Source organism: Pelecanus crispus, chromosome 1 (assembly GCF_030463565.1).
Source record: "Pelecanus crispus isolate bPelCri1 chromosome 1, bPelCri1.pri, whole genome shotgun sequence".
Lineage (NCBI taxonomy): Eukaryota > Metazoa > Chordata > Aves > Pelecaniformes > Pelecanidae > Pelecanus > Pelecanus crispus.
In genome coordinates, this window is record NC_134643.1 from 203602421 (window position 1) to 203616233 (window position 13813).

A 13813-nucleotide genomic window follows, 5' to 3' on the forward strand; every position below is an offset into this window, starting at 1 on the left:
TTTTAATCATAGAATCATTTAGGTTGGAAAAGATCCTTAAGATCATCCAGTCCAACCATTAACCAAGCATTACCAAGTCCACCACTAAACCAGTTAAGGGTAGAGTAGCAACTTCATGTTTCCTGGCTTGGTGGCTGGATTATTTTTAATGAAAGTACAATCTAGGAATCATTAAGGTTGGAAAGGGCCTCTAAGGTCAAGCTTTCTGTCTTTTAGTAGAAAATCAGAAAATTTTGCTGGAGACCCCGTGGAAGAAAAGAAGAAAAAAAAAATTAGTTATCCGTCATCAATGATTTAATTAATATATGAAAGAGCTTACGAGGATTTTTTGTTTCACGTTTCATTTCCTAAGAATAAAAAACCTGCAGGGCAGCTCCTTCGCAAGCAAACAGGAGCCAAACCGGTCGAGTTAGTTACCAGTCGGGAACATACCCCTGCACTTCAAAGGGCCGAGCGTGCACCCAGCGCTGCCTCTGCCCTCCGGAGCAGCACCGGGCCCGCGCGGGGCGGCGCGGGGCGGCGCGGCAGCTCCCCCTGGCGGCCGCCGCCTGCCCGCCCCCCCCGGGGCCTCCCGCCGGCGCGTCAGTGTTCCCAGCTCCCGGTCCCTCTGCACGGAGACTGCTCTCTCTCGGGCGGAGGAGCCCCGGGAAGGAACAGCGTGTAATGCCGTAGCCTGAACGACTTCAGGGGATATAAAAAAGGGGCGGGGGGGCGGATCCAGGTGGAAAAATAATCCGGGTGGAGGGTTGCAGGCAATGGCAAACGAGAGTGGCAGGTGCCAGTAGCATTCCAGGATGCCTTATAATATCAGTGCTGTTTCTCATTATTAGTTTTTGACTCAGTACGCAGAGCCTAATTAAGCACTTCCCCAAACCGCACGGCCTCCCCCAGTCCCCTCTTCTCACTGCTTTCCTGCTCAGCGATTCAAGTCTAGAGATTCTTGGTGCTTTTCCACTAAACCCTCCTGAAGAGCTACCACAGTCTATAGGCTTTTTTTCCCCATCTCAAATCTCAATCATGCTTGAACATGACTGTAAATAATTAAATCCGTTCACGTGATGTTTGTTGCAATTAACTGGTAAGGCCAGATAAATGACTGGTCCTGACCTAGACGTACCCCATCCAGTGTTACCACAACTAGTCACAATTAGCATGAGCTGCAACAGAGACGTCTTGTCACCCACCTCGCTTGTTAAACCTTGTTCTAACACAGTTATTATTCTGCAACATGGAGCAACACCTCTGGCCCCATCTTCATGTCAGAATGAACTCACAGGTGGCATTTTTTTGGAAGCGGGGAGTTATTTAAGCTGAAAGAGTAAAGGCACCAAGGAAGGAAGGTGTACTAAAAGATGAGAAAGGAGAAAAGTTAAGTTTCATGGGAGAGAAATAAGATATGGGTAAAAGGTAGGCATTCATTTAAGATCAGTTCTTTCTACCTATCCTGCCTCCCTCTGATTTTTATTGTATTTATACTGAGTAAAATTTGCACTTCAGGATCCTCCACTTTGGGGGTGATTTGAGAAAAAGGCAGCCACTTGCAAAGGTGTGCTTTTCTTAATAGTTAATGCATGCGTATTAGGCTCATCCATGTCACCACTTTTACAGATTTGTTTCTGGCAGCACATGACTGTGGGAGAACGATAGCTTTCCTGGAAAAAAAGGTCCTTCTACCTTCCCTGATGAGGAAGAAAACTTTGGAAAGTTGATCCAGAGAGTCTCACCCAGAGAAAACAGTCAGAAGCCAAATAAGAAGCAAAACATAGTTTACTCTATGTAAGTCTCCTGAGCTGCAAAGTAGAGTGGAAGATTGTACTACATCTAGGAAAGGCCTGACTGCTATGTAAAATACTAAGCACCTTGAGCTGAACACAAACACAAGATGCATCCCTTGGTACAAAGAGAAAGGTTTTCTCTTCATCCTTCACAGTGCTCCAGTTCCTCAGCTATTCTCTTTCTGATAAACTCAGACTTTCAACATATTTTGGAGTGGCTTTCCCAGTTTTCCAAAGGCTACTTCAGTCATCCCCCATTTAAAAAAAAAAACAAAACCGTAAGCAGTTCCATTAGGTGAACCATCTGATAGCTGAACTAACTTAAACATAGCTTCTTGGTTTGACATCTCTCCAGTAGATTCAGGCCTCTCTTCTCAGCACTGTAACATGTAAGCCCACTTCTTAACTTGTACAGGCATTTCCCCATGCATGTGCCTACACATCTTGATGAAATCCTGACTCAGTTTATGGCAATTAGAGGTTTGTCTGACTTCAGTGAGAACACGATTTCTCCTACTGCATTTATTTTTGTATAACCTATAAAAAGATAATGAAGATGGAAAGCAGACGTAAACAAACATTGTTCAGAGGCAGCAATTTATTTCCATTCCAGCTTCACTACAGTTCAGCAATACACAATATGATTATGCACGCTACATATTTGATATTCCTTACACAGTGCTTTCAGTCTCTGCAGTTCTTACTTTGGGCTTTCAGGAGGATGACTGATGGACAGACTGTAACAGCAGTCCTTGAAGAGGCCAGCTAGAAGCTGAAAGATCAAGACGGTGAATCACAGCATTACGATTTTCCCAATATTTCTTTTCTTGATTCTGCTTCTTCTGAAAGTCTCATTCATGCTCTCATTTTCTATTTTGTCAATGTAATGTGTATGTCTAAGAACTACACAAGTTTAGGCCACTCCATGTCGTGTAAATACTTCTGACTATCACATTACTCATTTTTTCTCACTGTAAAGCAGCTGGAATCATCTCAGGTTCAAAATATCCTTCCTTACCCTAAAAACCTTCCTGGATTTCACAGGAATAAAGGTAGAGGACAGCAGTGGCAAGCTCTAGCAGATAGCAGGACAAGGAGTCCCATTTTCTCTTATACATGAGGGTGTCAGTGTGCTCACTACTCCCTCTTCCAGCATATACTCCCACATACCATCCTTTACAGATGCAGTTCCAGTTCATTAGACCCCTTGTTTGCATGTCTCACTCACAGTCTGGTTGCTACATCTGTCTGCTTCTGCCTAACTTTTAGCTGCAAATCTTTTCCCTGTTGGTGTTTAAATACATCTTTCCCTTTCCTACTGCAGCATTAGGTATCCTGCTAACAAGGTAATGTGAGCAAAGTGGAGTAATGCCAAGGATAAATTGGCTCGGCTCGTACAATCAGAAGCTAAAACTATTTGCAGATCAGAAAGCTGAAGCAAGGGAATGCTCAACAGGCCAAATAAGTTGAACTTATGAGGTCATATTTTCAGGTGGTTTCAGCTGGTGTGTCTTGGAAATCAGTGGACATAGGTAGGTTTCCATCAGCTAAGCTGCTGGCTGTGAGCCAGTGTCATGGTTTAACGCTCGCCAGCAGCTAAGCCCCACACAGCCACTTGCTCACTCCCCCGGTGGGATGGGGGAGAGAATCAGAAGGGCAAAAGTGAGAAAACTTGTGGGTTGAGGTAAAGACAGTTTAATAGGGAAAGCAAAAGCCACGCACGCAAGCAAAGCAAAACAAGGAATTAATTCACTACTTGCCGTAGGCAGGCAGGTGTTCAGCCATCTCCAGGAAAGCAGGGCTCCATCACATGTGACAGTTACTTGGGAAGACAAACACCATCAGTCCAAACATCCTTGCCCTTCCTCCTTCTTCCCCCAGCTTTGTATGCTGACCATGATGTCATATGGTACAGGATACCCCTTTGGTCAGTTGGGGTCAGCTGTCCTGGCCGTGTCCCCTCCCAACCTCTTGTGCACACCCAGCCTGCTCGCTGGAGGGTGGGGTGAGGAGCAGAAAAGGCCTTGATTCTGTGTAAGCACTGCTCAGCAGTGACTAAAACATCAACACAGTTTCAACTGTTATCAACACTGTTTTCAGCACAAATCCAAAACATAGCCCCATAGTAGCTACTATGAAGAAAATTAACTCTATCCCAGCCAAAACCAGCACATTTCCACCCCTTATTTCATACCATTTACATCAGGTACCACACTATCCAATACGACCTCATTACCCACCACTTCCTTTCCCATGCTTCGATATAATACACAGATATCATTCCACCAGTCTATGGACCACGCCTATAAGATGTCTTCAAAATGTCCACAAAATGTCCATTGAGTTCATTTAGTCCATGACTTTGGGCTCCATCTGTTACAGTGGTCACTCAGGACAGGAGAGGTAGTGTGTTGCGTGGAGTTACTGGGCACCAAAGCCAGCTCAGGTCAGCTCGCTACTGCACTTGCACTGCTTCTTGTAAGGCTTCTCCTCCATTGGTTCAGGTGGTTCCTGCTATAGTAATTCCTGTAACATGCAACTCAAATCCCAGGTTACAACAATTTAAAGGTATTTCTATCATAGTCTCCACCCCTGGTCCCTTTGGGCCAGGCTATAGGGTTTAACATTGCAATGAACTCCTCCCCTCCTCCCCTTGCTCCTAGCCCGGCTAGCAACAAGGGGTTCTTGCTATAGTAATTCCCATAACATGCAACTCAAATCCCAGAATACAACAATTTAAAGGTATTTCTGTTACATTCTCCACCCCGGCCCCTTTGGACCAGACCATTAGGTTTAATATTGCAATGAACTCCCCCCCTTGCCCCTGCTCTGGCTTGGACTTATCCACAGATTGCAGTCCCTTAGGGTTGTACCTGTTCCAAGTGGAACCTTATCGATGAGCCACAGTCTCTTCAGGGGGGTACCTGCTGTGGCATAGGCTTATCCACAGCCACAGTTGGTTTGAGGTGCACCTGTCCAGCGTGATCTTCTCCACGGACCACAATGCCTTCAGAGATATACCTCCTCCAGTGTGGCCTCACCCACAGCCACAGTCCCTTCAGAAGTAAAACTGCCCCAACGTGGCCTTACTCCTGACTGCAGTCCCTCCAGGGGTGTACCTGCTCTGACGTGGGCTTATCCATGGCCACACGCTTTGAGGTGCTCCAGCATGACCTCATGCACAGCCACTGATGCTTCGAGGTGTACCTGCTGCAGCATGGACTTACCCACAGCCACAGATGCTTCAAGGTGTACCTTCTCCAGTGTGGACTTACCCTTGGGCCACTATCCCTTCAGAGGTATACCTGCTGTGGCACAGACATAACCACAGTCACAGACGCTTCGGGGTGTCCTGCTCCTGTGTGGACTCATCCACAGGTCACAGTCCCTTTGACTCGTGTTCATACTGGAGTTCCAGCCTGTCCAGTATGGCAGCACAGAAACAGCAGCGATGCCCCAGCCATCTGCCAGCCTGGGCACATCACCATTGCTGTTATCAGTATGTCCCCAGGCACAGCAGAGTAAGATGATAAGCCGTACAGCAGTACAGCAAGCAGCAAAAGCAAAAAGCAGCCACTATTGAGCACTAGACTCTAATATACAGTAAGGCAAGCAAGCCCCATGGCAAGCACAGGAGCCTGCTGATTAATAGCAAACAGCAGTAACAGCTATAAACTCAATCTAGCACATTCCAATCAAACCTGTTGTTATCATGAACCCTTTGAGCCCCATGTTGGGTGCCAAAAAGAACTGTTGTGGTTTAACCCCAGCCAGCAACAAAGCACCGCACAGCCGCTCGCTCACTCCCCCCTGGTGGGATGTGGGACAGAATTGGAAGAGTAAAAGTGAGAAAACTCCTGGGTTGAGATAAAGACAGTTTAATAGGGAAAGCAAAAGCCACGCACGCAAGCAAAACAAAACAGAACAAGGAATTAATTCACTACTTGCCGTAGGCAGGCAGGTGTTCAGCCATCTCCAGGAAAGCAGGGCTCCATCATGTGGAACGGTTACTTGGGAAGACAAACACCATCACTCTGAATGTCCCCCCTTCCTCCTTCTTCCCCCAGCTCTATATGCTGAGCATGATGCCATATGGTGTGGGATACCCCTTTGGTCAGCTGGGATCAGCAGTCCCAGCTGTGTGCCCTCCCAATTTCTTGTGCACCCTCAGCCTGCTCGCTGGTGGGGTGGTGTGAGGAGCAGAAAAGGCCTTGACTCTGTGTAAGCACTGCTCAGCAGTGACTAAAACACCAACACTGTTATCAGCACAAATCTAAAACATAGCCCCATAGTAGCTACTATGAAGAAAATTAACTCTATCCCAGCCAAAACCAGCACAGCCAGTCAGATGGTCTCTGGTTTGAAAAGGGTGAAAGGTAAAGCAGCCAACAAACAAACAGAAGTGGAGAAAGCTGAGCAGAGAAGGACTTGGTGAAAGGCTAGTGGGAGGGCTGGAAACCTGGGTTGCATCGATGGGGAGGAATTCAGCATGCTTGGTATAGATACCAATCTTTCAGCTGCCCTCTGGCACTTACTGTCTCAAGAAGTGCCAACATCATCTTTATAGCCAATGGAGGGAGATACATGTCTCCACAAAGAAGTCCGGTTTGCCTTTCTTACGGATCACAGACAGACAGGCAGGATGTTCCTCAGAGGTCTGCAAAAACAGACCATTGCCTGTGTATACTGTGGAAAGGTGGCACTCAAAATTAAGTGTACGTTAGGTGCCCGAAGGAGAAAGACTCAGTCTTAATCCGCATTTGCCAAGAGGGCTGAGAAGAAGTTGTCAAAGTGTTGCCAGCTTAGAGCTCAGGCAGTTCCAGAAGGCACAAATGTCAAAGAGGAGATGGCAGTAACTCTTACTCATTTCTTCCTTCTTCCAGTTTTGCTCCTTCCATCACCTGCAGAACCAGTCTCATTCATTTCCATCCTTCAAGCACTTCCTGATATATTTACCCTTTTTCCTCAACTCTGCACCTTGCTTTATGTCCAAACATCTGAGGAGCTGAGGGGGGAAAAAAAAAAAAAAAAGCAAAAAAGCAAGACCCCAAGGCAGAAATTCTCCAGGTCACTAGGAGAGAGATGTTATTTTATGATTCAGTCTTTATTTGTACTGTTGAGGGCTGGCTTTAGGGACTTAATGGAAATCAGAGACATTTCACCCTGCCAGCTGTGCAGTCTTACTTCTGGGGTTTTTTTGTCTATGTGCAATGGTGGCAGCATGTTTACTATATAGCTCCTTTAAGGCTAAAATGTGACTTTTCAAGCTGAAGTCCTTGCAGAAAGGCTTATATGAAGCATTCCAGAGAGATGATGCCTTTAAGGCACCAGAAGCTTTCCCACACTGCTCCTTATGCATAAGGAGAAATGGCATTTGCTACTCCTGCCAGGGCTGGGAGCTGGCAAGTGAGCTGCCCTTCCTGGCTGTATAGGCTCCTGGGGCTTGACAGAGCCAGGGAGGTATGGACAAAAGAGAAGGCAGGAGAAAGCCATGGGCTTAGTCTTCCTTGCCCTCCACTTTCTGCATCTGCTTTCCTCAAAATAGTGGGAATTGCTGCCTTGTTTGCTTCCTGGAAGGGAAAGAGCACAAGGCTGTGAATGGCAGCTCAAGGGAAGAAACATCTAACCTGGACTTCACTTGTGAGCTGCTGGTGTGGACACATGCACACCAGGAAGGCTCAGGAGGGTGTCCGGTATGTCAGATCAAATACAGCCTGTCCTGGAGAGAAGGGAAAGGGAAGGCTAGATCTTGAGTCCTCAGGTGAGCTGAGTGTGGGCTCTAAAGGCAAGTTGGAAGACTTTATTTTTCCATTGCAAGCTGGAGGACTTTATTTTGCCATTGCTCTGAGCAGCAGCGAGAGGTTCTTGGGGAGTGTTTCTGGCCTGGACGTCTCCTTAGTGCCAGTGGGAGGGTGGTCCATTATCATCCTCCGGCTCACAATGGGCAAATGCTGGCCTGCAGCTGCAAGGTTTGGTGCTGCAGCACCCGTTCAGAGACCCTGGTGCAGAAGTGAGCTGCAAGAGGGAGCCACATTTGGTAATGTGGTTTCTAAAGGAGCCTCCATAACATGTAGAGGCTTTTGTCTTTAGACATTTTTTGCAATATTATGGGACTTCTAAAGTGTGCTGTATCTGTGGTTTTGAAAGGTTCTCCGAATAGTGCTTCTACTCTGCCTCAATGCACAAATGCAGAGCTTGCAAATGCACATGATATATCTGCATATTCCTTTTCCCTTTTTTTTAAAAAGGATGGAATCTTTCTACAGTTTTGTTGGGTTTTATTTTTACTAAAATGATTATCCCTGAGCAGAGATCTAGACATGGTTACATTTGTTTTCTATTTCTGTTTTACAGTTCTTGTTATGACAGCAGTTACTTTCACTTCTGCAATGAATCAAAATACATCTGAGATTACATGTATGTTTATCAGCCAGAAGGATGAAGGTTCAGGAACACCAAGGACATCAGTATCTCCTAAGGTAATCTAACAGAGAATATGTTGCTTAAAAAATGTTCCTGTCCATTCCAGAAATACCTTCCCAGAAGCTTACAACACCCTAAACCTTTAGGCTGTGGGGATGTCACAGTCAAAATAATCAGGGTTAGGCCAAATATGACTACAGAAGGTTAGAAGGAAATACATATCACAATTCATACTTTGAAACTGTAAATAGGTAAGTACCAGTTTTCTCTAAAACTGATTTTTTAATTCCTGCCTTGATGCTGTCTCACACCAGCACACCTGAATATTGCTGAATGTTGCTGGAAATGTATCAATGCAAAAAACTATGTGCCCTTAAGATGGGATTGCCAAGGCCATGGTATGAACTGATGGTCTGCCATGGTGTGTGTATGCCACGGCTGCTGGGACCAGTGGGGAAGCTGCATCTCCCTCTGTTCCCACCACCAAAGCCCATAAATCCCTGCCTGGTCTAAACCTTGACTGAGACACAAAAGCCGGATAGTGAATCAAATATGATTTTCTTTTCTTCTCTTCTGACTCGAAATGGCAGAAGGCCAAGAAGAGGTGGTGTGCAACTAAATTATAAAGAAGCTGAGACCTGCAATTAAAATATTTCCTGAGGATTTTTGTTTCAAGTTAGTCTTATGAAACCCTTTTCATTCCTGGACAAATAATTCAGTAATTCGGATAACAAATGAAGGTATACCAGTTAAAGCTGTGCTGTCCTTGTATCAGACGAAGCAGAATATGGCTGTTATCTCTAGATGCTTCTCAGATCAAGGGAAGGGACAAAGAAAGAGCAAAGAATGAGAAGAACCAACTGGCCAAGCACAGGGTGGGGCAGAGGATGCAATGAACTCCGTCCTTTCATAAACTTACACCATAAACTTACACCCACCAAAGTAAGGGAGACACTTAGGGCTACTCTTCAGACGGAGCCATTTACTTGCCACCCTTTGCTGCAGCTAAGCTTAGAGACTCATTAGTCCATCGGTGGGTTTCAGAATGACTGTAGAATATTCTCTTTCTGTTTGCGATTCTCTTTTAGCTGTATGCAATGGTGAGGAAATGAAAGGTGTGACAGCACCCAGCCCAAACGTTCCTTGCCTAGTAAAGCCCCCAAGGAGTTGTGGAGCAGTCTAGCCAGATGATGCAATGACAAGCAGTGGGATGCTAAAAAAAAAAAAAAATATTCTGGCCCTGCCTTTGTGTGGAGGTCGCAAACAGAAAGGTTGTATTATAGTTCTGTGTCTTCCTATGGTTCTACATGAAAGGAAACAAAAATGAAAGTAAAGAATAGCCTATATCACTAAGGGAAATTGTCATGTTTCTGGCTAAAATTGTTCTCTGATGTCTGTCTAGAGAACAGAATTAATTAATTCAATAGGAATCCTGTGGTGTTTCCTCCTGCAGTAAAATTCAACATATTTATGAATTTCAACAGTAGAAATGAAAAAAGCCCCAAACCAAAAACAAACAAAATGAAGGTATGATGAAGGTGTTATTTCAGTATATATATTTTCATATTTGGGCATTATGAGGCATTATTAATTTATGAAAGCATCCTTTAAAAATATTTCAATGCAAAAAAGCAAATAAAGCTATTTGATAATAAGTACATAACAATCTGTCCTCTTGCATTGCAGATTTCTAACGTTTTGGAAGATCTGGGGTGTTATTTGAATTCTCAAGGAACAGAGAACATCTATGAACCAACTAAAAATGTGGAAGTCAATGTGTTTGAAGATATTGAATTAAGAGTGGTCATGAACATTTCAGAGATCATTTCGTGCTTTTGGTTCTTTAAAGAGAGCAAAGCTTGTAAACCTTCATTGGACTCAGAGAATAGGTAAGTCAGAGGATGTACTGCATCAAAGAACCTTTAAGAGATCATTTCTTTTAAGATGCAAATGGAATATTTTCTGTGACTGTGTTTGCGTTTAATTTCATGTTATGTGTTATCTTTTTAAATCTTCTAATCTTTCTTAACTGTTGTCACCCGGCAGCACATTGCTAATTGTCATTTAGACACATATACACATATGAACCTTAAAGCCAAGAATAGTTTGAAATCAGCTTGTTCTTTTAATTTGTATAGCGTCATGCAGGGGGGTCTCCAGGGACTTTCTGACGTTGATCAATTTGAGCTTTGAAATGCTCATGTGAGGCAAATATAATGACTTTATAGTGAAAGAAACTGAGGCATGGAGAATTATATGACTTGTTAGGGTCACACTGCACCAGCAACAGCACCCTCATTCTCACAGCTGAACCTGGGCTGGAACCTGAGGCTGGATTATTGCCTCGCCCTGCAAAACATGTGGGATGGGACTGTAGGTACAGCATTCCCCTGTGGACCTCCCCAGCTGTCCTAAGCTCAGGAAGTCCATCCTTCCCAATGCTCGGTGTTATGCATGTACTTGGGTACCTGTGGTTCTAAGTTCCTACCTGCTGCTTGTGTAGGAAGATACATGATGAAAACACTTCAGATTGAAGGGCACTACGTAAATAATGAATACTAATATTCTGAAGTCTTTTTGCAAGAGCTAAAGAGCTAACATTTTATTGTGCCTGCTGCATATCACCTTCTAGATAACAAATACAGCTTTATTTTCAATTTTCTAGATATGTTACGTCTTTCGCTTTTTCGCAAATAAAAGAAACACAAGCTGGAAAATACACCCTCTCCATCATAAGTAAAACCTGCAACTACACAGTAGTTGTGCCTGTTCTCATCCGAAGTAAGTATATCTCAGATGAAAGGGGTCACTCCATCAGTTCAAGGGGAGAGGCTCAAGTTCAGCCAAAGCAATGAAGATCTCCTGTGCTGCATTTCAAGCATCTTCCTAGATTTGCATAGGACTCGGGGCTGTCTTCAGACACTGAAGTCAAAACTACAGACTGTGTGAGAGTCAGCTTTCATTAGTCAATAAACCATGCAAAAGGACAAATAAAGATGTAAATGCACGGCAGCCCTCTTCTCCCCTATGAGAGATTCCCCTGGGCCAAGAGGGACAAATTGAGGGTGGCTTTTGTGTGCTTGCAAAGCTCCGGGCTAGACTTGTTTGCTTGCATCTTAAACTATTTATTCTCAGTGTTGCCAGCTGGGCTGTTATCTGGATCAGATCAGGGTGTCCCTTTTATAGTCTGGTCTCTGGCACTCCAAAGTCACACCTTGTCCCACTCTGCCATTTCTCCGCCTGTGGCTGCTGCTGGGTCTCTGCACTTCACACGCAGCTTTTCATTTCACAATTCTGTGGGCAGCAAGAGGCACCACTGAGGGAAGGGGAAAGACAAGGTCCTCTTCTCAGTGCCAGCCTTTACTTGTTTATTGCGTTTTAGGGTAAAACGCATCAGTACTGCAGCTGCTCAGGACAAGGGTGCGTAAGAAGCTGAGATTTTAACTGCTGTTAAATGCTTATGACAGAGCATGTGCGAGGTGTGACTTTTTGAAAGGCTCACAGTGGGAGCAAATTCGATTGGATTTTCTCAAGGACCACACAAGAGACATCCAACAAAGTTCAAGCTTCTAAGTAGGCGTGTCCTAGAACATGTGAAAAAAAAAGACCCACACTGACATGATTTTTTTAACAGAAGAGAAATACCATATTATTTTGTCTGGAAAGGGCTAAATTTAAAGATAAAATTAAAAAATGTAAAAGAAATTTCAAAGAAAAGAAAGCAAAACATCAATCCAAACAGCTAAGATGGGCAAAGTTAGGACCAAACCCTTCTAGAGACAGGTTTAATAGCACGCACCATTACTTGCCTCGTTTTTAATAAACTGTGACTAACTGGCATTTTTTATTCCCTCTTTATTTGTTTTTAAAGTATTTCTTCTGTTTGATTTTTTTCTCTTTCAGGTGTCAGAGGTGTCACCTCCAGTCTTTCCTTGTTTTATTTGAAGGCCTATTGCATGTCTCAATTATAATCTTAACAGCTTCATTGAGGGGACAGGGTATTAAATCTTTAATTAAAAATTACCTTCTCTACTATATCAATTAGGCTTTAGAAGTAAAAAATGATATTACATGTGCAAGCAAGCGTAGTTCGAAACAGTCTCGATAAAGATCTTTTCCATATCAATTGCTTGGATTGCATTCTCTTTGCTCCTGTGAATCTAATATCATAATTACATCTCTCATAAAATCCTCCAGGCTAGATGTGAACCCTTCAACTGAGATGTGAATCTCTATAGGTGAAAAAAACCTTCTAGGCTCAGCTTATAAGAGATAAATGAAAGAAATTAAAAAGCCAGAAGTATTAGTTTCACCTTAGCATGTCACCTTGCAGGCAATGGAAGTAGGACTCTCAAGAAAATGTCAGTCTTCTGTGTGGAAGCTCTAATTTCATTGTAAGGTGACCTAAAACCAGACTCAGTGCTTTTCATTTTGAGTCAATACATTAAATTTTTGTGTTTAGTCCAAGCCTGCGCCTGATGGCTTCAGGGGACTGAGAGTTGTCTAGGAACCTTTTCCCCCTGGGTTACAGATACAGGATAGAGAAGGCTGCTGGTTATCAGAAGTCATTATCACCCTTTGTTTTTCCATCGTGTATCTGATCTGACTGAGTAGTATGCAAGGATCCCATTTTGTGTAGAGACTTTGTAGTCTCAACAGATACTCCACCGAAGGCCGTGGGCTTGGGATGTGATTTTGAAAGGTATCTGTGCTCCTGCCCAGTGAAATGAATAGCAACCACAGCAAATTAACACCTTTTGGTATCAGTCTCAGGATTATTCTCTCTGGTGTGTAGAGGCAGGCCTTTGATACGGGGAAGCTGTGCATTTAGCAATCAAGGCTGAAAAGCTTGTGAGACCAACCCACAATATCCCTAGGGCAGAATCATTTTCTATTCCCTCAGTGTCGAAACCTCCTGAAACAAATTACAGCTCTGTAACTTCATGTACTACGAAATGAGCAAAACACTGTTTCAAAATTATTTCTACATTCCTAAATATTTGCATGATTTTTAACAGAGAAACCAGGCAAACCCTATTTCAGGAAAAGGGAAAAATCAGATGCTATCGAGTGCGTATCTGAGAGCTACCCCCAGCCCTCTTTGGAGTGGATATTTTGCAAAACACCTGAAAAGAGGTATGGTGTATGCTTATATGCATGTTGAATCTCTAGACTGAAAGTTTACCATCTTCTGAAGAAAAAGGAGGAGACTTTGTAGTGCTTAGTGTGCCTAGTGAGCTAGGGAGATAACTGAAGATGAGCTTTTGTGTCAGAATTTTTGGAGACAGGCTCTGCCGGGCTGCATACCCACATGCTGGTTGAAAACCTGTGTCTGCATGATCCACTTTTGGAAGACTGCAGCATATTTTTCTTTGAAATTTTGGCTGTTGTGCTCGTTTGGAAACTTTCAGCTCTTGGCTTGGAAAAAGTTATTCCAGATTCTACTGTTTTGATGTCACCGGAGCAAATCAAAGGTATCTCATTTCCCTCTAGTTTTTCACATTTTTTGGAAATGTGAATGAATTAGAGCTGGGAAGATGTTACATGGAATCACAATTTTCTGAGCTATATTATTTTTTTTTCCATTCTATTAACATATAAAGTTGATTCTATTA

At 43.7% G+C, this 13813-nt stretch overlaps 1 protein-coding gene across 1 annotated transcript in view; it reads left to right on the top strand.

Moving 5' to 3' along the window:
- The first annotated feature begins 7436 nt into the window (after positions 1-7436).
- FLT3 (fms related receptor tyrosine kinase 3) overlaps positions 7437-13813 on the top strand; it is a 30644-nt gene continuing 24267 nt past the window's right edge. The window contains 5 exon segments of the mRNA XM_075720289.1: positions 7437-7536; positions 8130-8254; positions 9885-10087; positions 10864-10979; positions 13217-13334. Of these exon segments, the coding sequence (XP_075576404.1) occupies positions 7437-7536; positions 8130-8254; positions 9885-10087; positions 10864-10979; positions 13217-13334 (662 nt within the window).